The 24,701-nt window shown below is 43.1% G+C and overlaps 1 protein-coding gene across 4 annotated transcripts in view; it reads left to right on the forward strand.

Moving 5' to 3' along the window:
• Nucleotides 1-24,701, forward strand: part of APBA1 (amyloid beta precursor protein binding family A member 1) — a 237,764-nt gene that overhangs the window by 129,204 nt on the left and 83,859 nt on the right. For all 4 annotated transcript variants that reach the window (XR_014266084.1, XM_082470910.1, XM_082470912.1 and 1 more), the window contains exon 2: nucleotides 21,568-22,824. Coding sequence is in view for 3 of the 4 variants with exons in the window: in XM_082470910.1 (XP_082327036.1) it covers nucleotides 21,637-22,824 (1,188 nt within the window). In the remaining variant the exon portion in view is untranslated. The remainder of the gene's footprint in view (nucleotides 1-21,567; nucleotides 22,825-24,701) is intronic.

The raw sequence follows: 24,701 nt of genomic DNA on the forward strand, positions 1-24,701 counted from the left end.
TTTTGAAGGGAGGAAGGACAGAGTTGCTGACAGATTTGATATAGGATATGAGAGAAAGGATTTAAGGATGATGCCAAGGTTTTGCCTGAGCAACTGAAAGAAGGGCAATGAGGAAGATGGTGGAAGGAAGAGGTTTAGAAGTAGAAATCAGAAGTTTGTTCTTAGACATAATTTTGGGATGCCTGTCAAATACCCATGATGAGATGTCAAGGAGGTAGGTGGTGTGGAAAGGAGTCCAGGGGAGTGGTCTGAGCTGGAAAGATAAATTTGGGAATTGTCATTGTATAGATGGTTTATAAGCTATGAGTCTGCATGAGATCACCTGCGGTAGATGGTGAAGAGAAGGGTCCAAGGACTAAGCTCTCCAATGTGGAGAGACCTGGGAGATGAACCAGCCAATGAGATGCTGAAGGAGCAGCCAGGGAGGGGAACCAGGAGAAAATCGTCCTCTGGAAGCCAGGAGAGGACAGTGCTTAGAGAGGGTGTGATCCGCTGTATCAAGTGCTGCCCAACAGTCAAGGCCAATGACTGCCAGATTGTGCAGCATGGAACTTGTGGGTGACCTGGACAAAAGCTGATTCAGTGGAGCAGTAGGGATGAGAGCCTGATTGGAGTTGGCTTACCACAGAACTAAAAAAGAGAAAGGAGAAAGCAAGAGATGGTCTCAGAAAGGTTAATAACCCTGCTCATGGGAACACATCTTATAAGCGGCAGAGCCAGGATTCCAACTCAGATCTTTCTTACTCCAGAGTCTGGAGAGTTTGCAGTAGGGGAAGGAGTCCTGAACCAGGAACCAGTGGGGCTTTGACACTAACTGTGTAATCTTGGAAACTCATTCAACAAACTTCTTTGATGTCCTACTATGTGTCAGGCACAGAGCAAGGTGTGAGGGCCACAGAGATGAATAACACAGACTCCTGACTCAACTAGGGGGTGAGAAACGAAGTTAGGGATGGCTCCTAGAGAGATGGAACAGACATTTTAGTTCTTCCTCTCATTTCTTAAACAAGTGGGGAGGTTGGCTAAGAAAAGCTCTAAGCGCCTTTCTTATCCTTAAATTCCATGGATTGGGGATATAAGCAGATCCTTTTACCTACAGATGAGGAAGGGAAAATCAGCACAAATTTCCCACCCCCTCCAGGGTGTATTGCCAAGGTATTTTAAAGATGTCAACCCTTAGTTGGAATTATAAATTGGGAGAAATGTGCGCAGGCACTTTAGGTGCAATTAGTGCAGTAGATTAAAATCATTTTGAAGTGACCTCATTCACTTCCCAAACTGTTTAAATTGATTTTACAATCTTCTGCCCATGTAAGTGGCCAGATGACATATGGATAGCTGGGGAACTGCTAGTAGATTTTAATGAGCTTACCCTTGTCAAGCAAGGAAAAAAGGTAAAAGCTGTTATAGCATGTCTTTTTACTGCATCAATAAAAAAGGGTGGGGGTGGGGGCTTCATGCTTTTTCAGTGGGCTTTTACAGTATTTTCAATAAACCTGAAATGCCTGAGATTCTTTTGTAGTATTTCATCACAATGAAGCCAGCCCTCATCTCTGCTGAGTGGCACCACTAAATAAAAGTTTTGTTTCTCTATGGAAAGAGAAACTATAAGTCCAGTCAAAAGCCACATGATACACTGGGAGAAGATATTTGCAACAGTGTGACAGTCAAAAGGTTAATATTCTTAATATTTTAAAAAAATCTTTCTCCAAGTGCATAAGAAAAGGACTTGATAGAAAAGCAGGCAGTCCACAGAAAAGGAAATGCAATGGCCAATAAGCCTATGAAAAAGTGACCATTCTGTTAATTGTCAGGGAAACTCAAGGTAAAACACAACCTATCAGATTGGCAAAAATGAAATATATTGATAACATCTTTGGGGGGAACTCCATTTCCCTGCCTCGTGATTCATTGTAGAATAACACTGGTGGCCCCTCTCCCCGCCCCTCATTCCCTTTTCTCCAGAAGAGGAGGACTGTTTCGTGAGTTTGGGAAAGGAAACTGTGTTGGATTGGTGCCATCTGGGTCTCTTTTCCAGCTCTGCCTGCCTGCCTGCTGTGAGAGGGTGTTCTGATGTGCTCCCAGCCATATGGCAAGCTTCCCCCAGCAGGCATGACACCTGTGAGGGACCCCTGTGGTTGACCGCTATCCCAGTGACTCCGTGAGGTCCATTTATTTAACGCAGAGGTGAAGTGTTAGTAAGACAATTTGGCTAAAAATATAAAGGCAAATCATCCAATCCAGCTTTTCAGATGACATTTTAAAATCTCCATTTGTGTGGCTCCTATATCCCTTTGCTGGTTCAGAATTTGGGAAGAAAAGAGAGGAATGTTTACTGTTTCCTGTATGCCCCTCCCCCCAGAAAAAAGAATACATATATCCATGGCTACACGTGGAAAAATTGAAATTCCTTGGAGTTGGAAGGGAATTACTAAAGTTTAGGGGGAAGTACCTGGCAGTGTTATCAAACCCAACTTGGGTCCACTCACCCAAGCACAGTAAAGCCAATCTACTGATGCTGGGTTGTGGTGATGGAAAGTGCAGCATTTATTGCAGGTGCCAAACAAGGATCATGGGGCAGCTAATGCTCAAAAGTCCTGAACTCCTTGATGGCTTTCCAGGTAAGGTTTTTAAAGACAGTGTGAGTGAGAGAGTTTCAGGGTATGTGATCAGCTCAAGGACATTCTTCTGATTGGTTGGTAGTGAGGTAACTAGAAGTCAATATCATCAACCTTCTGGTTCCAATCAGTCTGGGGCGCTACATGCTTGTGGTCAGCATGCAGTTAACTTCTTCCACATGGTGGGGGTTTCAGTATCTGCAAAACAGCTCAAAGGACATGGCTCGGAGTATTATCTGTAGCCTTTGAGGAGGAACTAAAGGTACCTGACTTTGCTTAATGGCTAAACTATTATTATTTTGTCTTGCTTGACTATTTTCCTTTGTTTCTGCATTTCTCACTTCTCTGATTAAGTTTATTCTTTGGAATTTGGGGGAGGTGTAGGAGGCTAAAGTTTTTCCACAAGCAAGAAGCAGATGGAGGAGTGGGCAGGGAGCGGGGGGGGGTGTCTGTCCCTGGGAGGCCCCATAAGGTCCTGCCTGGTTACAGCTGTATCTATTAAAATGTGAACTTGTATTCATTTGGATGACATGATTTAGTGTCTGGCATTTGCTTCAACATAGTCCAAGAGGGGGGTGCAAGTGGGTAGACGTATAGATACATTAAGACCAGCCTTTTTCATGTCTGCAAGTTTTTTCATCCTCTCAATCAAATTAAGAGAATAATTATACCATTCTCTCTAGCTTTCCACATGTTTGACATTTTCCATAACAAAAAGTTGTTTTAGAATGTGTATTACTTCCAACCAGCAATCTCACTTTCAGGAATTTATTTCATAGAAATAACTATATGAGCCCTTATGGAAATAAATCTATGAGGATGTTTATTGAAACACTGTATGGGAAAAATATGGAAATAACATAATGATCATTAATAAGAAAATGGTTATATAAACAATATATGTTGACCTTATTAAGGACAGTAAATTAGGGGAAACAATCTTGTGCAACATCGAGGAAAACTCACACCATCTACTTCATCCTTTATTCTTAAGTATGAACAGACAGGAATCACCAAATACGTAGGGGAAAAAATAGCAGCATGAAAGAGAAAGGGCCAAGGTAAACAGAAAAACAGACCCCAGAGGAAGCAAAGACAATGCAGGAAACTTCAAACAAACAAACAACAGCTCTCATTAGTATGTTCAGAGCGATCCAAGAATTCATAATATCCATTTAAAAATGACATGAAATCAGATAATAGAAAAAGAAAGAGCTTTTAGAGATTAAAGATAGGCTGTCCAGAAATTCAATAGAAGGTCTTGGGGAAAATAAGATGAGGATGTTTAATAGAACATAGAGCAAAAAAGGGAAAGAGATAGAGACAGTAGAGAAAAGAGAAGTCAAGGTAGTCCAAAAGCTCTGATACAGCCACTGTGGAAAACACTGTGGATGTTCCTCAAAAAAATAAAAATAAAACTACCATATGATCCAGCAATTCCATTTCTGGGTATTTACCCAAAGGAAATGAAATCACTATCTTGGAGAGATCTCTGCTCTCCCATGTTCATTGCAGCATTATTCACAATAGGCCAAGATATAGAAAAAAACCTACCTGTCCATCAGTGGATGAATGAATAAAGAAAATGTGATATAGATATAGATAGACAGATAAAGATATATAGAAATATCTAGATAGATATAGATAAGTATCTATATCTGTCTCTCTATATCTGTTTATTATGTTTCATATAATGTATATAATGGAATATTATTCAACCCCAAAAAAGAAGGGCATCCTGCCATTTGTAACAACATGGATGGACCTTGAGGGCATTGCGCTAAATGAAATAAGTCAGACAAATATTGTATGACATCATATGTAGTTGAATCTTTAAAAGCTGAATTCGTAGAAATAGAGAGTAGAATGATGGTTACCAGGACTGGGGGAAGGGGGTGGGGCAGGGGAGGGAAGTGGAAAGATGTTGACCAAAAGGAACAAGCTTCCAGTTATAAGATGAATAAGGTCTGGAGATCTAATGTACAGCATGGTTATTATAGTTAATAATACTGTATTATATACTTTAAAGTTGCCAAGAGAGTAGATCTTAAATATTCTCACCACAAAAAAAGAAATGTTAATTATGTGACATGATGGAGGTGTTAGCTAATATTATAGTGGACATCATTTTGCTATACAGAGTGTAACAAATCAACATGTTGCACGCCTTTAACTTATGCAATGTTTTATGTCAATTATACCTCAATAGAGCTGGAAAAAGAAAAGGCTCCAACATCTAACCAATAGGAGTCTTAAAAAGTAAAGCCAGAGAGAATGCCAGTGGGAAAGGGAGGACATTTTCAAGGAAATAATTGAACATTCCCCAAAACTGGAGAAAGACACAAACCTTGAGATTGAAACAGCCTACCAAGAGCAGAGGACAATGATTAACAAAAAATTTAAAGCCTCATCCTCTGAAATTTACAAACACTAAGAATAAGAACAATATGTTAAAAGATACCCGAGAGAGAGAACTCCAGAGGGATGTGAATTGGGCTCATACCAGCCTTCTCATCAGCAGCATTAAATGCTGGAAACTCATTGCTCAAGCATGGGCCTCAGACCACAGACAAGATCATGATCTGGGGGCTTATTAGAAATGCAGGTCTCAGGGACTTCCCTGGTGGCGCAGTGGTTAAGAATCTGCCTGCCAGTGCAGGGGACACGGGTTCGAGCCCTGGTCCGGGAAGATCCCACATGCCACAGAGCAGCTAAGCCCGCGTGCCACAACTACTGAAGCCCGCGCGCCTAGAGCCCGTGCTCCGCAACAAGAGAAGCCACCGCAATGAGAAGCCCGCGCACCACAAGGAAGAGTAGCCCCTGCTCGCCGCAACTAGAAAAAGCCCACGCGCAGCAACGAAGACCCAATGCAGCCAAAAATAAATAAATAAATTTATTAAAAAAAAAAAAAAGGAATTGCAGGTCTCAGGCCCACCCCAGACCCACCAGTCAGGATCGGCATTTTAACAAGATCCCCAGGTGATTCATGTGCACACGGACAGGCTAGAGCACATAGGATGATGACTTCATGGTATGAGAAAAAAATTATTATGAACTAAGAATTCTATGCCCAATGATCAGTCGAGTATAAGGGCAGAATCAAAGCACTTTAAGGCAGAATACAAAAACTTTGTCATTCTAGTGAGTGATGTTGATAATGGGGGAGGCTATGAATGTGTGGAGGTAGGGAGTAGATGGGAAATCTCTGTACCTCCCTCTCAATTTTGTTGTAAAGCTAAAACTGCTCTAAAAATAGTCTTTCTTTTTTTAAAAGGTGGTATTTAAATCTATAAATGTAACCAATAAAAATATAATTATTAAACATTGGAAGACAGCAAGAAAAGGAGAGATTAAGTGAAATAAATTCTCATCTTTCATCATCTTTCATAACAGGAAGTCAATAGATATTGTCTAAATTATTAAGTCAGTAAATTGTGATATATTTTGTAGAGTTAAGGAGGTAAGCCTTAGAAGAACTAAAAATAGTAACAGGATATTTTTTTCCTCTTGTTACTCAATGATTCTTTTTTTTTTAAATATTTATTTATTTACTAGGTTGCGCCGGGTCTTAGTTGCAGCAGGCAGCCTCCTTAGTTGCAGCATGTGAACTCTTAGTGTGGCATGCATGTGGGATCTAGTTCCCTCCCTGCCCAGGGGTCGAGCCTGGGTCCCCTGCATTAGGAGTGCAGAGTCTTAACCTCTGCGCCACTAGGGAAGTCCCTCAATGATTCTTTTTTAAAGCTGAGAGGTAATGACTTCTTTTGAGGTCTCACTGAAATGTCCCTGTGCACAGATTAGAATAACATGAACAAGCTCCAAAATTTTATTGTCGTAACACATTAAAAGTTAATTTGCTAACAGTTGCAGTCCAATGAAGGCTATTTCTGATCAGTAGGCAGTTTTCCTCCAATTCAGGGATCCAGGCCACTTTCTTCCTGTGATCCAGGCCACTTCTTCTATCCTTCTTGTGATACCCTGCAGGTCTCGGACTCTTTTGCATGTAGCATGAATGAGGAAGGAGAGCATGGAAGAGGCAAACTCACTTCCTAAATGACCTGGCCCCCAAAGGACATCCTCACTTCCATTTTCATTCCCTTGGAGAGAACTAGTCATGGCCCCATCTAGATGTCAAGAGGGCTTGTAAATGTAGTGACAGTTCTAGTGACTGTCTTGGTGACAGTTCTATGTCATGAAGGGTGAGCTCAAATTTTTGGTGGGCAACAAACCATTTCTGCCACACTCTGTATCCACATAGTTATGTATAAATGGCATGTACCCCTTGCACCTCCTCAGAAGGGCATGTGGGTTCCGGACACTGCAAAGTCAAGGGCCCTGCAGATAGAAAGGATGGTGTGTTGATCAGATTTGCTCGGAGTTGTTTGAATATTAATTCCTTTCCCTTGCTCTGATATCATTTAACCAAGCACCTGTTTATAATCATTTCCTTTCACTTAGTAGATCTGTCTCTTGTAACTGGATAGTATGTCCTCTTTGTAAATTAATAAATCGGTGTTATAATGGGACAGGGGAAGGAGGTGTGGAAAGAGACCGGGCAACATGCTGCTCCCTGGTAGCAGCTTCAATAACACGTGTGTGACTTTGAACCGGTCATGTAACCTCTCCACTCCTTGGTATCCTTATCTGTAAAATATGGGACTTGTTGGGCTTTGCCAACCCTTTCTGTTCTAAATTTTTATTACTTTATAATTCTCTCCATCAGTGAACTGATCATATTGAGTTTCTGGGGTGCGGTCAGAGTGACCACAGCCTGGACTAGAAATTCCCACATAAGTACAGCAACCCTTAAAGTCCTTTTCACCACACCCACCCCTGCAATCTGTCACAGAGACGTCAAACTTGAATAGTGAGACTCAAAAGGAAAACAGAGGTTGAGAAACAGTGTGGTAGCAAGGAATCTGACTCATGATGAGAAATCTCCATCAGGAGCAGAAGAGAAAGCTTTTATAGGGATTCAGCTCATCAGCCCCACCGCAAAGCCCTCCTCAACAAAAAGGGTGGTAAATTTTCCCAGGCACTTAACAGTTCATAAAGCAGTCACCATCCCCACAAGGTAAGCAGAAGAGGTTATTATTTTCATGACATATTTAGGGTTTTTTAAAAATAAGTTCATGGTTCAAACATTAAAAAGTACAAAAATGCATGTGTTGAAAAGTCCCCCACCTGCCCAGTTCTCACTCCACATCCTCCCACCCACCCCCAAAAGAAATAAGTACTTGTATTAGTTGTTTGTCATTTCAGAGACTTTCACACACATGTATTCTTTTCCCTCCTCTTCTACATATATAACAATATTCATTATACACTGTTCTGACCTTGCTTTAATTTAATATATCAGAGAGTTCTTTCTTCTCTCTGTACATAAAAATCACCCTATGTTCTATAGAAATCTATCTATAATTTATTTTATCAGTTTTATTTGTTTCTAGTCTTTTGTGAGCACAAACCATGCTTTAGTAATTTAAGTAGAGTTGTACGTAAGTCATTTCACACACTTGTGTATGAATACATACATAAATTCCTCAGAGCGGTAATTTTGATAGATACTTTCAAATTGCCCTTCGTTGACCCATTTTATAGATGAGGAAAGGTGGTAAGAACTTATGGTCGCAAATCAAGGGCAGTACACGGCTTGGTGCTCATAGGTATGATTTTCCTGAGTTGGAGCTGCATGGGCGTGAGAAGGTCTGGTATTGGAGGCTGATGCCGGCTGCTGTGAGGTGGGCGAGCAGGACAGCTGACCAGGGCGCAAGCTGGAGGAGTGAGGCTTGGCTGCTGCGTGCTGGGAAGTCACAGGGCAGATGTGAGCCGAGCGCTTCCAGTGTCTGAGCAGGCACTTTGTGAGCCCGGAGCCCAGGGTGTGGGCACCGGCTTGTAGGAGGCTCCAGAAAGAGCAGTTACACACACATCCCAGGGGATCCTTTGAGCCAGGTGGCCAGGAGGTGGCTCTCTGTGCCAGTCAGGCTCCTGCTACCCACACCTGGGTTCACTGGGTCTTAGATTTGGGACAGTGATAGGGCAGTGGCAGGGTTGTGGCCGACCACAATGTCACTTAAGCGTCAGTGAGGGCTAGTGGGGTAGTTTTGTTCAAGTGGAGCAGCCTTGCTTGCATATTTTAAGTAATAAAATATGTATTGATATATATGTGTGTCGTTATATATTCTTATATAATATTTATATTATATATATATATTTAAATATTTTATATATTTATATTATTTATATACAGTAGTCACATATATTTAATTATATATCTATATTTTTACTTATATAATATATTATATATCACATGTATAATATAAAGTATATTTTAATATATATATGCATATATAAGTTATATATACATATAAACATATAAATTATACAAACATAAATTATACATATTTATATATAAATTATATTTTAAATACATGTTTACATAAATATTTAAATAATGGAATTTTTTTCATATACTTTATTTTTTAGAGCAGTTTTAGGTTCACAGAAAAATTAAGTGGAAAGTACAGAGAGTTGCCATATGCCTCCTCTCCCACACATGCATAGTCTCTCCCATTAACAACATCCTGCACCAGAGTGGTACGTTTATTACAGCTGATGAACGTACATTGAACGTCATTATCACCCAAAGTCTGCAGTTCACATTAGGGTTCAGTTTTGGTGTTGTACATTCTGTGGGTCAACAAGTATATTTTTTATCCTTGTTCTTAGTGCTACATTAACACATTTATTTGGCTTGTAACACTATGAGGTAGGTGCTATTATTACCCCCATTTAGGGAAGAGGAAACTGAGACACGTAAGGTTAAGTGACTTGCCCACAGTCACATATCTAGTGAGTGTTGGAACTGAATTTGAACCTAGGCAGTGTGACTTAGCATGTGTTCTTAATTGCTATGCTCTACTGCCTCTAACTTGATTCCCCAGTACCTGGGGTTCTCTTTCCTCTTCCCACTCCTCCAGATGAGAGAAAAGGGCTCCCTGTGTTCTTACTTACCTGGCTTTCTCAGAGCCTCACTGCCTGTTTGAGGAATCTTTGCACAACTTCTGTTGTTCTCTACAGCAGGGGTGCTGTGGGTTAGCACAGGTGCACAGGTTAGCACGGATTCCTGGGTGCTGTGGCCATGAGCCTGAGGGTTATCAGTGAGGGGGACACAAGGGGAAAGGAGGGTGAGGCTGGGAGTGATCGAGAGGGGAAAGGAGCAGTACAGCAACACTGGCCTCAGCGTCCAAAGAGATCTGAGGTTAAAGGACAGCAGTGAAAACTGGGGGAGGGAAGAATATGGGACCAGTCCCTTTGAGAGACCGAAGAACAGACAGTATGGGACTTCTGGCTCTAGGTCACAGCAACAATCAGGCTTTTCACTCATTCACTTATTTGTTCATAATCTCCTGTTATTTGGAGGGAAAATGCTGATAATTGGAGGGTCTTTTGTTTGTTGAAAAGGGTGATGGAGGAGGGTGACGTTACATGCTTTTGGAAGAGCTTGAACACAGCTAAATTGTTCTGCAGAAGAAAAGGAGAGAGTTTAGGAAGCCCAAAAGGAAGATCTAGAATTGCACTGTCCAGTATGGTGGCCACATGTGGCTATTGAGCGCTTCAAATGCGGCTAGTCCTAACTGAGATATCTGTAAGTGTAAAATTCACATTGGATTTTGATGACTTAGTAGGGAAAAAAGAATGCAGACTGTCTCAGTAATAATTGTTTATATCGGACATATGTTGAAATGATAATATTTTGGGTATATTAAGTAAAATAAAATATATTATTAAAATTAATTGTACTTTCTTTACCTTTCTTTTTATGTTACTACTAGAATTTTTTAAATTATATATTTGATTTGCATTATATTTCTACCGGACTGTGGTGATCCAGAAGGAAGGAACAAGAGCCATGAAGACTCAGGGCTGTAGGGGAAAATTCATGAGAGAGGGAAGCCCTATAGCTGATGACAGAAAAGCAAGATGTGGGGAAAGTTAATCGCTGAGGTTTTGGGAGGGTAATGGGTATGATGCACACTGTAGTCTCTCACTCCGGTCTTCCCTATGAGATCTTTAGTAAAATCCACATTATTTTTTAATAAAACAAATTAAAAATAATTTCCCTTAGAGAAACTCATATCTTCTCTTGAGGTGACTAAAAGCCTCCGGGTCCTAGCAAAACTGTGTTTGAATTTCACTGGCCTATATTTGGGGCCTAAATGAAATTAGTTAACTAGAAAAAGAGTTACTGATACTCTACCTCTTTATATTCTAGTCAACATGTCCAATGAACTCAAGAGTTTCCAGACTATCCTTGAGTCACTTTTAAGAGAAAGTAGTTTTCTTCATTCCTCACATATGTTTTTTTCCCTGTTAACTTTTTGCTAATGTGGCCAAATTGAGAGAGTTGATTGTCGAGGGAGGCTTTGAATCAATGTGGGATTTCTGGCTCATCAAATTCAAATTCAAGTCATCACCAATGTTGCTACCTAATAGTTGCTTAATGAATTTTGTTCTTTGGGAGTTGTGAAGCTGAATTGTCAGGGAGTGAACCTTCTGGGATACAGCTGTTTTTAATCATCTTGCATATCAGATTTGAGGCATAACTGAAAAGATGCTTGAGGACAGTGGCCAGCATACCTGATGCTGCTTTCTTGACCTGTGAATAAAAAGAATGTCAGAAACAGGAACTTAATCTGAAGCTTTGTAATTAGGATTGTGGCTGACATTCTGGTGTGAATTTGGGGAAGGAAAATGCTAAAGGAAGTTACAGAAAACTTGAGGGAATAGAGAGAAGCAAGTTAACTGACTTTCTAATGAGCCAAATAATTTGTAAAAGTAACAGTAGCGGTAAATTTGAGGTGATGTGGTCTCAAAGGAAGGACTACATTCTAATGAATTACTGTTCAACCCATCCTTAGCCTGGTATTTCCCCCGTTTCCATCTCCTTTTGCAGGATGAAGTAATGAGCCTCTGAAAACTAACATGGCTGAACTGATTTTAGAAATTTACTGTCTTTAACACTAAAGTGTGGTGTGTGCATGGCTTTCTATATAATAACAGAAATATCAGGAAAATGGTCCAGGTTGATTATAATGGGTGATTTAGTACCCCTGAACTGAATGTAGTGTAGCAACAGAGATAGTAAATGTAGTGGAGGGTGAGGAAAGGAAGTTATGTAAGGGCATGAAAAAAGGGATTGAAATGGGGAAAAAATGTCTATTTTGTGTAACCCTCAGTAAATATGGATTCTGTAGATATGTCTGACTTTAAACCAGGGGCATTTCACAGAAATTCAGATAGACTTTTATTTATTTATTTTTTTAAAGATTTATTTATTTATTTATTCATTTGTTTGTTTATTATTGGCTGCGTTGGGTCTTTCTTGCTGCACGCGGGCTTTCTCTATTTGCAGTGAGTGGGGGCTTCTCTTCGTTGCGGTGCCTGGGCTTCTCATTGCAGTGGCTTCTCTTCTTGTGGAACCCGGGCTCTAGGCGCGGGCTTCAGTAGTTGTGGCTTGCGGGCTTTAGAGCGCAGGCTCAGTAGTTATGGCTCACAGGCTTAGTTGCTCCGCGGTATGTGGGATCTTCCCAGACCAGGGATCTAACCCGTGTCCCCTGCATTGGCAGGTGGATTCTTAACCACTGTGCCACTCTGGAAGTCCTCAGATAGACTTTTAATCGGCTTTGATTTCCAGAGAATGTCCCTTGAATTTTCTATAAAATTTACAAGATTTCCCCTCTGAGTTTCCATGATTGCCTTAAGCTTATTTCATGTATTTTATTGGAATCAGAATGATAAATGAATGATTTGATTGTTAAAGTGTTAGACAAAGAGCCAGACAATAAGGTAGTCTGCATAAATTCAGAATTTTCTCTTTAATCAAAGGCTGGGTTGTGATCAGAGCTTTGAGGTTGGAGTGGCTGAATTAATCCAAGTGGATGAATTAATTTTCCTGCCTGTTTAGTGTTAACCACAATTATACAGATTTCAAGGTGGATGAAAGTAATGAACCTGATTTTGTAGCCATCATACAAGAATGTATTCTTCCAAATGGCCTCTGTCCCTCTGTTCACTCTGCAAGGATAAAAGCATATGTGAAAGATGTGGCCACTGGCCAAAACAGTATTTAAAGCCCTTTTTTGGAATTGACTTCAGAGCCTGAACAGACTCTTTTTAATAATCTTGGCTGTCGCATATCTTCATCCTTTAGGGATAGATTTGGTATTTGGAGAACATCAAACAGCATTCTCAGCCAAATCTTGTAAACAAGGTGGATGATAAATTTGGATGACACCCTTTGAGGTCAAAAATCAAATATGACTAAATATGACTATAGAATATTGAGAACGGTTTGCTAGTAGCTTCAAATACCTCTAACTTTGAAATCAGTTCCAATAAAGGAGTGGCCAAAGTATTTTGAGCAAAGACAGTGCCCTTGGAACATGTAAGTATAGAGTCTGCCAAGGTGACTATTCTAAAACGGATTACACCAATTTAGATGTTTGTTTAAAAAATCAATCGCATCACTTTCTGGGCACAGTGAAATGTAATAGGAAGAACAGCGAAAGCCAGAGGGATCCACTTCCACTCCTTTTGGCTCTGAGTGACCTTGGACAAGTTATTTAAGCTGTCTTAGCTTCTGCTTCAAAATTAGCAATTGGAGATAATAATTTCCACTGAGACTGTTGTGAGGGTTAGAAATACAGTATGTAAAACACCACATATATTATTGGCCTACACATAGTACAGGGTTTGTGATTATTTGATGTATTTATTTATACCCAGCCTTACTTCAAAATGGATTAAAAGTAGCTTAACTGCTTGTTTTCCACCTCTACGTAACCTTATTTAGGAAAGGGTAATATTAATAAATGTACCATGTGCTCTAGTCATTTATATTAACTTTTTTTTTTGCTTTTTAAAAACAGTATATTGATCTGTTAAATACTAACTATGGTGTGTGCAGAAAATGCACTAATGAATGTTAAATAGCCCTTAAAACGTATCAGACATGATTGTAAGTTTTATACATATATATAAAATATTAACTTGTAGTATATCTATTAACTTGTATCATCCAATAACCATGTGATGTAAGTACTATTGGACTGACCAAAAAGTTCGTTTGGGTTTTTCATAAGATGTTACGAAAAAACCCGAACGAACTTTTTGGCCAACCCAATATTACTATGCCCACTTTAGAAATGGTAAAATTGGAATATTTTCTGTGATTAAATTACTCAAAGAGCTAGTAAGTGATGAAACCACGATGCAAATTCAGGCAGTATGTCACCCACATCTGTCCCCACACTACTACAATACCTCATTAAGGATAGTGAATGACAGGATGATCCCTTAGGGATAAATTTGGTGTTTGAAAACTAATAAGCACCATTTATAGCCAACTCTTGTAAATAAGGTAGGGGATAATCCTTTGGAGTCAAAAGTCAAATATGACTAAATATGAGAATAGAATATTGAGAACGATTTGCTGGTAACTTCAAACCCCATACATAAATTAACTTCGAAAGCTGTTCCCATAAAGGAGTTGCCAAAGTGTTTTGAGCAATGGCAGTGGCCTTGAAACATGCAAATAAAGAGTCTACCATGGCTAGTTGAGAAGGACCAGGACCCACCAACCTGTGCTGGGCAGGTGCTAGAAGGCAAATCCAGCTGCAGTATGGACAAAAGCGTAGTCCAGCAGGCAGTCCACTATCTCTAAGGGATCAACAAGTGGCCATCCAGACAAGCCGTTGTCATTCTTGATCCAGAAAATAGGGTATCCAAGGGGGTGAGGCAGCCAACATTGGGTCAGTCTGTCCACGGGTGAAGAACCCAGATCACTGGATCAAGGGACAGATCCACCAGAGCTTTCTACTGGCCAAACCCAAACAGAAGCCAGAGCAACAGGGAGCTGTTGATGCAGCCCAAAGAGGCCAGCCTCGCAGGGCACAGGCAGGGTGGGGAAGGTACACAGTGGATCTGAAGAGGGAAACAAGATGTCCAGCCCCCATGTCTTCATCAAAGCTGGACAGGGTCAAGGACACAGTCCTGAGTTCCAACCAGAGACCTCAGTCTGGTTGACATCTGGTACTCAACTCACTCCGAAACCATTACCAATACTATCTGCCAAGCCATGCTTCACAATTTCAGGCATAAGGATATCAGGGAAAACAAAATGATAGTTTGCTGAGGCAAGATAACTCTGTGTGAGGAGGCTTTTTCTGACCATGTAAGCCTATTTAAACTGGTAATGATTTTAGGAAGGTGAAATGTGTGTTCTGTATCCATCTTGGCTCCCAGTATCATTAAATTTAATTTCCAAATGATTCAAAGGAGATTAAGCTTTAATAAACTCTAGTCTTTTTTATTTCTGTCTTTTATATGTTACTCTTATAAATAGATGCATTGTGTTTAGAAGAGCTGATGATTTGAGTAGGGTTCTTGATGTCCTTTGGATTCCCTAGTAGATGTTTTATGATTGATCTAACTCATGGAAGGGAAACACATTTATAGGCTAGGGAAGGTAGATAAGAATACCTGGGTATTCCTATTCTGTCATCTTTTTTTTTTTTAAATGAGAACCATTAATCTCCCAGCCTATGCAGACTGTGTGTGTGTGTGTGTGTGTGTGTGTGTGTGTGTGTGTGTGTGTGTGTGTGTGTGTTTGTGTGTGTGTGTGTGTGTGTGTGTGTGTGTGTACGTTTGCATGCCCACTACATCCAGGGCATAATCTTGTTTGGCAACCACAGCTTTTGTTATGGAAATTAATAGTCTCAGTGTCATCGACGGCCCCTCCAATGGCTTGGTGGCAGACGTCATGTTGACTGGAACAGTATGTGCGCAGGTGGATTAGGATAGGCTGCAGTCCCAAGAAATAGGACTTCCCTTCCAACTCCAGCAGGGCAAGACAAGCAACATTCATTAAGTCCACAGGTGGTAGTTGTACTACCTTAAATATATGCAAAAATATAAAAACTTATTTAAATGGAATCATATTGTTCATTCTAGTTTTCTCAGAGGAGAGCATGGCTAGTACAGACTTTCTTCTTCTTTTCCCACTTCTCTCCTCTCCACCTTCATGTGTTTTCCCTACACCTGCATTACTACCCCACCCCCTCCCCATACTCACACAATACTCTCCACGTTAACAATCTGGTATCATTCTTTTTGTTCTTTTTTACATTTCATTTTGTCTTCAGTCAGGCCCTTCTAAAACTACTTCTGAATGTGTTAAAAGAAACAGTCTATTGGAAATTGTTATTAACAACTACTTAAGGACAGATCAACCAAAGTAATTATAGCCTCCCCTTCTATTCATGCCAAACCAACAGGAGCCTCAGCTAACATTATGAGCTACCTGGATTCAATTGCTGAATCATGAAATGTTTTATTTCTAAATGGTGCACTGCAGTGGCGTTCCCTCCCTTTGTTCACTTTTTCCAACTCAGCTGTGGAACCTTCCAGAACCAGGAGCCAGAAAGCCACCTGTGCTTCACCACAACCTGGATTCCCTCACTTCTGCATCCAAGATGCCGTAGCACCTCCTTTTCATGTTGTGTGGCTGCTCCTGCAGAGGAGACTCTCTTGCCTGTGTCTTCCAGGTCATCCAGCCTTTTTGTAGAAGGGGAGGGATTTTCCTCAATCAGCTGTAACTCCTCCCTTCTACTCTCCCAGCCTTCGGGGGCACATGGGTCATAATCAAGAACATTGGCTGGATGACGGCACTCCTCTCCTAGGCCTCAGTTCCTAGGATGCTTACGAGCTATGAAGTCCAGAAGCTATAAGAATAGTAACACTCACATGATTCACAAAGGTGATGCAGTTGTTGTTTTAACTCTAGCTTCTTTTTGTAGCTGGAACCTATTTCTGTTTTGCATTCATCACCAGGTATTATAATCGCCAAAGCTGTTTGTCCCTGAAGGCTGGGATCGTGGTTTAGAAACTTGCATCCCCCTTGCCTTGCACAGTGCCTGGTACATATCCAATAAATGCCAACTGGATCAGCGCCCTCAAATGTAGGCAGAGGTTGAATCACTGGAGTTCTTTGGACACTTAAAGCATCAGAAGAAGGTGGAGAAGTTCGCAGGGGCAGATGAGGGCAGTAAAGATTCAAGGTGGAAAGAAGAAATGAGTTCTCCAAAGGCTGGGCATGCCAATGTCGAGAAGGCCCTAGATATTGGGAAGTGGGAGGATAATTATTTTCTTTCTAATCACTAAAAATTCACTGACTACCTACTATGTTCCCTCTGTACTTGGCACTGGGGAATCAAAGATAAATGACGTGTCCTCTTTTCTCAAGGACTTCATATTTATAAAGGATTGCTACTCAGAATGACAGGTGCTATAATATGATAGATAGATAGATAGATAGATAGACAGATAGATAGATAGATAGAAAGGGTACAGTGAGGATGATGGGAGAGGTTAATCAGGTTTACTACTCCCCTGCTTAAACCCCCCCAGTAGCATGCCAGTGCACTTGAAATAACTCTTTACCATGAGGTACCAGGCCCTGCCCTGCTAGCCCCTTCCCAACTTTCCATCCTCATCTCCTACCACATCATCCCTTACTCAGTTCACAAACATTATTTCTGTCTTTGAACACAGCAAGTCCTTTCTCACCTCAAGGCCCTGCCCTCAGATCTTTAGTTGGCTGCCTCTTTCTTTATCATTCAGACCTCAGTGCCCATATCACCTCCTCTGGCCACTGTAGGAGGCTCTCTCTCCTCAGTCAGTTTCTCTGCCATTACCCTGTTTCATTTTCTTCATAAGACTTTTTGTTCCCTGATGTTATTTTATTTGTATATTAACATAATTATTGTCTCTTCCCCTCTCCTTTCCCTCCACCCCATGAGCTAGAATGGTGGCTTCCTGAGAACAGAGCAGCCTGTCTGGCTTGGCCACTGCTCTGCCTCTATGCCCAGAACATTGCCTGGAGGCTGGCACGTAATAGACATTCATTAGGTATGAACTTGCTTTGGGGAAGATAAGACAGATTCACCAAAGAAAAGTTAGGTGAAAAATATGCTGAGGATAGGGAAGGCAGTTAGGGCCAGTGTCAGGACTCTGGGGTGTTAGAATACAGGGTGGAGGTGAAGCGTGAAGGTGAGGCTTGGAGGAGTGATGTGGCCCAAGGGCTCTGTTTGTCAGGAGTAGGACTCAAGCACCAGAGCCTAGAGGCGGGGGCGGGGGCGGGGGTGGGGTGGGGTGGGGTGACACCAGTTCTGCCAGCAGGTGTGTGACCTAGGCAATCACCTAACACCACCCGCCTCCATCTCCTCATTTTTAAAAGAGCTGACAATAATCTCTCTAAAGACAATAGAAGAGTATGCTCTTTGTAGGCTAGCGTGAGTCATTATGTGGCAAATGCCTAGTAATGTCTGGTAGATAGTTCGCTAAGCAGTTGTACTATGTACTGGAGGGAGATCACTGAAGAGTTTGAGAAATAGGGCTACGGGATTCAGATTTGTATTTAGAAAGGTGAGCAGGTTGGCTTATAGTGAGGTGAGGATCGACTGGAGGGGACTGAGAAATTAGTCAAGGAAATTTTGTAGGCGAGAGGGACCGAGACAAGGTAGTGGCAGTGAGGATGATGCGAGAGTTATGAAGACAATGGACTTGGTCCTCAGTCTGGGGAAGGAGGTTAGGGAAAGAGGCAACTCAGTAATGATTCCTGGGCTGGGGACTTGGTGGTGCCTTTCAGCCACGCAGGAAATACAGGAGGCGGGGCCAGGTTTGGGAGCTGAGATGGAGAGGGAGGATAAGGAGGCATGACTTGTTCAGCTGTGGCAGGTTGAGATTGAGTGCTGTGGGAACTCCAGGTGGAGCTACCCAGCCAGAAAAGCCCCACACCTTCCTGAACTGCAATATGATGCTAACACGCTTATTAGCCCTGTACTTATTCGTACTTAATGTTAGCGCTTAATAGTTAGTGTTTATAATCTTTACTTTTTAAGCAAATACCATGAGAAACATCTTTGTCCACATCTGAGTTTTTCCTTTGAGATTTCTATAAGTAGAGTTACCGGGGCAAAGGTATATTACCTTTTTAAGATTTTAATTCATCTTGCCAAATTGCTTTTCAAAAAGGTGGTACCAATCTCTATACCCACAATAACCTTGGATTCTTTCAAAACAGCCTCAGTGGGGTTTTTAAATAAATATCACCCCCAAAGTTGCCAGGGTACAGGGAACCGTCCTCTCGTGTGCTACCGATGGACCCGACCACCAACGTCAGCTCCATCTTTAAAAGTTGGTAGTTGCCTTTGTCCTAGAGAAATCCCTCAAATCGATGTCTGTTATTAATTAACATGCCGCGAACACCACAACCCAAACTATATTCTTGAAACCACGGTGGTGAGTGAAATAGAAATACTCCATGCGTGCGGGAATACTCCCCTGAGGCCGGGGGAGGGGTTATAAGGACAATGCCCCCAGTGAATAGAAAGCTCCACTGTACCAAAACTGCATTATTTTGACAGTATTTTTCCTTAAAGAAGTGGTTTCTTGTAACTTTTTTTACCATAACTCAGTGTATGGACATGCATGGAAATCTCATTTCCTTTGGATCAGTGCTCTATGAGATGGCACCATTTGCTGGTCAAATACAATTTTAACCCAGAATAAACTCAAATCTCTTTCTGACGCATATATCGATAGATTTTCATCAAAGTGAAAAGGGAAAGTGCCATTTTCACTGAAGACAGTGTTTTGATCAGTTCTGCACATGGTTATCATGAATTCTTGGCTTGTTCAGGTGTTTTGGATGGTGGTTGTTGCATTGCTAACACTAACCACACACAGCTGACACACCGCAGGGCAGCAATACCCAGGGAAGTATCTGGCATGTTTGGTATCCCTCCCTGTGAATGCTTTCTTTGTGCTCAGCAGACTTAGATTTGTACATGAGTGTGGTTTTTATCTGTTGTCTTTTCCAGAGAGTCCTTATAAAGGAAACCTGGATAGACTGTTGTTGTCTGTGTGTTGTATTGAATTGAATATTTGTTTTGTATTTTGCATGATCCACTGGAGGCCACCTAACCTGGGGGCCCTCAGCACCAGCATTTGCCTCTTCTGTTCAGTGCATTAACCATCCATCTGGTCTGAATGGCAACTCGTACTTGGAAAACTTTCTTATACCTAGTTCACAGTCACTGCTCTCAGGGGTTAAATGAGAGGAGGCCACAGTTTTTCAAAGAAGACAAGGTCTAATTAGTATGAAGTGGGACTCTTATCAAGGAAGGAAGCAATAAGGATTGATCATCTCTGCTAAACCACAATTGTTTTCTAGTGAGTATTAGTCAGTGGTGGATCCATCAAAGAATGGGAGAAAGATGATACTTCTGCTTTAAGATGAACGTGGTAGCTCCAAAATGGCCTCCTTTACTACTGGGACTGTCATAGTGCCTGAAGGAAATTGCTTTCATTGTGGTGGGAGTTGAGTAGAATATAATGCATCAAAACATTAGAGAGTCCATCAGATGTTCCTGGTCCTCCTGGAGCTTTCTGCTATTACATTAAAGAGTTCACTTCCCACTTTTGTCCATTTGTAAGATGAGCTCTCCAAAAGAACACTATGAGAAAACTTTACACATTTTTAAAAAATATTTATTTTATTTATTTAGGCCATGCCGGGTCTTAGTTGCGGCTCATGGGATCTTTAGTTGCAGCATGCGAGATCTTTTTAGTTGTGGCATGTGGGCTCCTTAGTTGTGGCATGCATGTGGGATCTAGTTCCCCGACCAGGGATCGAAACCGGGCCCCCTGCCTTGGGAGCTCGGAGTCTTACCCACTGGACCACCAGGGAAGTCCCTAAAAGTTTACACATGTTGAACCTGTTTACCATAAATGTCTTGAAATCATAGGGGTCCTGCCTGTTTTTGCTGTTCTTTACATCCTTTGTTTATTTCCATACACTGTACACAGATTATGCTATAAAGCTATTTTGTGATAAGAAGAATTGAGAGAGGTTGAAACCAAAGCTGTCTCTCTAGCTGCAAGTCCCTCTGAAAATAGGGAAAGAGACCTAGCCATATTTTAAAGAAATAAGCGTGTTATCCAATATCAGCTATAATGCTAATTCATAGAATCAAAGAATTTTAGATCCAGGGTGTATGAGGGAAGTGAGTATTAGAAATTAGCTAGTCTGTGTTTCTTTAAGTGCATTTGTCAGAACACTGGCCCGTAGGAAAAAAGTGTTTCCCAGTCAAACAAGTTTGTGAACCCAGCATCCTGTATCTTCCTCCCCTTGAATATTCACAATGAAAAGTCAACTCGAAGTCAGCATTTCCCAGACTTATTTGACCACGGAGTCTTTTCTTGTCTAGGTAATAGCTGTTAACATCCTGCTGTAGGAAATGAGTCCAGTCTCACGGTGGAGGTCCGGAAAATTGAGCCACTTAACCGGAGGCAACAGAGCCAGCAATGCCAGGACGAGAACCCACTGATGGTTGATAGCCTCCCTCAGAATGGCTGCGAATTTGTATTGACAGCAACGGATTCAAAACATTCCAAGATTATTTTCCCTTGAAACTTATTTTAAAAATCGTTTCTAGTATAACTTAGATTTATCCCTTAGCAGATGGAAAATGTTGTCAATTGTCTCATTCAATTTGGTAGTACTCCCTATTCATATGCATCAGAAACAGAACCTGAATAGTAAGCATGGTGGGGAACTAAAGGCTCAAGAGGCTCTCAGTCTGAGGGGTGGGGAAGGGAGAAAGCCAGTAAGCAATTACACAAGGAGATATGTAATTACAAATTACGACACGTGCTACGAAGATGATGAACTATGTGCTCTCAGACTGAGCTTAAATTTGCAATCACTTTTTAACTGACCGAGATTCAGATGGGATCAATAACAGCTGTTTTTATGGTTATCTTGGTACTCAGCTCCTGACTACAGTCTGAACCACGTAATAGCCCCTCCCCCTTCTTGTTTTTCCAGCCGGGTGGAGCAGAATGAGAGCGCAGTGAGCCGGCCCAGCCTCTCTCCCAGCCGTCCCCGACGCCCACCATGAACCACTTGGAGGGGGCCGCGGAGGTGGAGGTGACGGACGAGGCGGCAGGCGGGGAGGTGAACGAGTCGGTGGAGGCCGACCTGGAGCACCCGGAGGTGGAGGAGGAGCTGCAGCAGCACTATGCGGGCCGCCCCCCGCGCGGGCGCGCCGTCGAGGACCTCCGCGCCCAGCCCGGCCAGCAACAGCCGCAGCCGGAGGAGGAGGAGCGCGGGGAGTGCCTGGCGCGCTCCGCCAGCACGGAGAGCGGCTTCCACAACCACACGGACACGGCCGAGGGCGACGTGATCGCCGCGGCGCGCGACGGCTACGACGCCGAGCGCGCGCAGGACCCCGAGGACGAGAGCGCGTACGCAGTGCAGTACCGGCCCGAGGCCGAGGAGTACACGGAGCAGGCGGAGGCCGAGCACGCCGAGGCCACGCACCGCCGCGCGCTGCCCAACCACTTGCACTTCCACTCGCTGGAGCACGAGGAGGCCATGAACGCTGCCTACTCGGGCTACGTCTACACGCACCGGCTCTTCCACCGCGGCGAGGACGAGCCCTATGCCGAGCCCTACGCCGACTACGGGAGCCTCCAGGAGCACGTGTACGAGGAAATCGGGGACGCACCCGAGCTGGACGCGCGCGACGGCCTGCGGCTGTACGAGCAGGAGCGAGACGAGGCGGCCGCCTACCGCCAGGAGGCCCTGGGCGCGCGGCTGCACCACTACGACGAGCGCTCTGACGGCGAGTCCGACAGCCCCGAGAAGGAGGCCGAGTTCGCGCCCTACCCGCGCATGGACAGCTACGAGCAGGAAGAGGACATCGACCAGATCGTGGCCGAGGTCAAGCAGAGCATGAGCTCGCAGAGCCTCGACAAGGCGGCCGAGGACATGCCCGAGGCCGAGCAGGACCTGGAGCGCGCCCCCACCCCGGGCGGGGGCCGCCCGGACAGCCCCGGGCTGCAGGCGCCGGCGGGGCAGCAGAGGGCGGCTGGCGGCGAGGCGGTGCAGCGGTACAGCAAGGAGAAGAGGGATGCCATCTCGCTGGCCATCAAGGACATCAAGGAGGCCATCGAGGAGGTGAAAACCAGGACCATACGTTCGCCTTATACCCCCGACGAGCCCAAAGAGCCCATCTGGGTCATGCGCCAGGACATTAGTCCCACCAGGGATTGTGACGACCAGAGGCCGGTGGATGGAGATGTAAGTGTGTGCGGGTTCAGGCCCGCTCAGCTCCACGCGCGGCCAGGAGGGGAGGGCGCTCGGTGGCCTCGTTTGTCATTGAGAAATGACTTGATGAGAGAAACGATCTGTGGGGATGCTCAGAAACAGCTTGTGCTTAAGCGCGCCTGAGTGAAACACAGGTGGGAGGGAGTTAAGTGTTGAGAGGTTGCCGTAAATCAGTGGTTCTCAAACTGTTCCTGGAGCACTTGTTCAGAAACTGATTTCCAGGCGCACCGCTTCCCATCCCCTAGTTTCCCACTTAGAAGGTATGGGGCGGGGCCTGAGAATTTGTATTTCTAACGTCAAATGAAAAACAAGTCTGGATTAAGGAGCAACTTTATTGGAAAGGATTATTGCAAATGGGAAAGGTCCTGTTGTAACAGGGGAAGGGGGACTGTTGCAGTAGCAGAACCTCTGTAAGATCTGCAAGCGTCTCTAGAGTTAGGCACAAAGGGGGGGTTCTTTTGGAGGGAGGAGTAAACAAGGCTTGGAAGAACAAGGTGGGAGGAAGTGGGATGAAGCATGGCTTGAACGCATTGCCCATGAGAGAGTGTTTTAACCTGACACCAGCCTATTCCCAGGAGGAGCTGTTGAGTAGGGGTGGTAAGCTGGCCAAAGTTCAGGGACCTGAAAGAAGGCGAGGAGCTTAATCAAAGGCTGGTTAATAAGCATTTTGTCTTGATTAATCAGCAGTTCAACTAACCATTTGTCAGGCAAAGAATGTAAATTTGGAGGGTCTGTGTCTGGCCTTGTCATAGGTAAACAAGGGGCACCTGTGAGCTACTCAAGTCTTATGGGAAGGTAGATTCTTGGCCTAAGCCATTTCCAGAACACAAAACGAGGGGAGGGGAGCCCTTTGCTGTTTTCCAGGATAGCAGGGCTCAGGTGAAACTCAATGTTGTCGCTGATAAGTTCCCAGGTGATGTTAATGCTGCTGGTCCCAAGACCACAATTTGAGAACCACTGCCTTAAAGCAACCCCTTAAAAGTTTGGGATGGATAGTGTGGCCTCTTTGGAGGAAATCGAGGAAATCCTTCTGGGCCCTTTCCGGGGTTTCTGCAGTTTTTTCACTGTGACTTTCAGGAAGGGCTTAGTTTTCATCTCTGGTGGTACCAGAGTGTCCTCACCTCACAAAAGACATGTTTTTGAACTGAAATATACTTTCTTGTGAAGAGCTACAGAAAGCTATTGCTGCCCTGTCTGCATTTTATTTTCCGTTTTTGAAATACCTAAGAAATTTGATAACTCAGCAAGCTTGAGTGTCACAGTCTATTCAAAATAAATCAAGAAGGCTAACCTTTACCCCCACTACCTGGCTCTAAAGATTCTCTTTCTCCTCCGACTCTCACTTTTCCATTCTCTTGAATAATTTTTAAGCACTTTCATTTAAAATGGGAGCTTGGGGTAAAAGAAGGGTCAAGAGGTTAAATTCCGTTTCATTTAATTCTGCGTTTTATGATTGCACCAGCCTATTTCTCGGTATATCTTTTGGAGTGAGAAACAATTATTGGAAGCTGTTTGTTCATTTTACTTAAATAGGTAAAGGGCTATGCAGGTCAGAAAGGTATCATTCGCCTGCTCTTTTAGTAACAAGTCAGCATTGGCTGTTAGCTGATTAAATCGCGGGCACCTTTAAGGCAAGGTTGGGAAGGGATCTGCATCCTCCCAGCCAGGGGGCGGCATTGGGTCAGTTAGTTTAGCATGCTTGGTGTCTCCCTCTGCTTTCCAGGCTTCAAAGTCAAACAGTTAAAAATAGGTGCGCTCATGTGCAGAATTCTCGGTGACCTCCCGCTGTCTCCAGGTTCCTTCTGGCTTGGAGGGATGGAGTGCAGCAAGTATTTGCAAATGTAGTGGAA

Source organism: Balaenoptera physalus, assembly GCF_965194825.1.
Source record: "Balaenoptera physalus genome assembly, chromosome: 7".
NCBI classification, from domain to species: domain Eukaryota; kingdom Metazoa; phylum Chordata; class Mammalia; order Artiodactyla; family Balaenopteridae; genus Balaenoptera; species Balaenoptera physalus.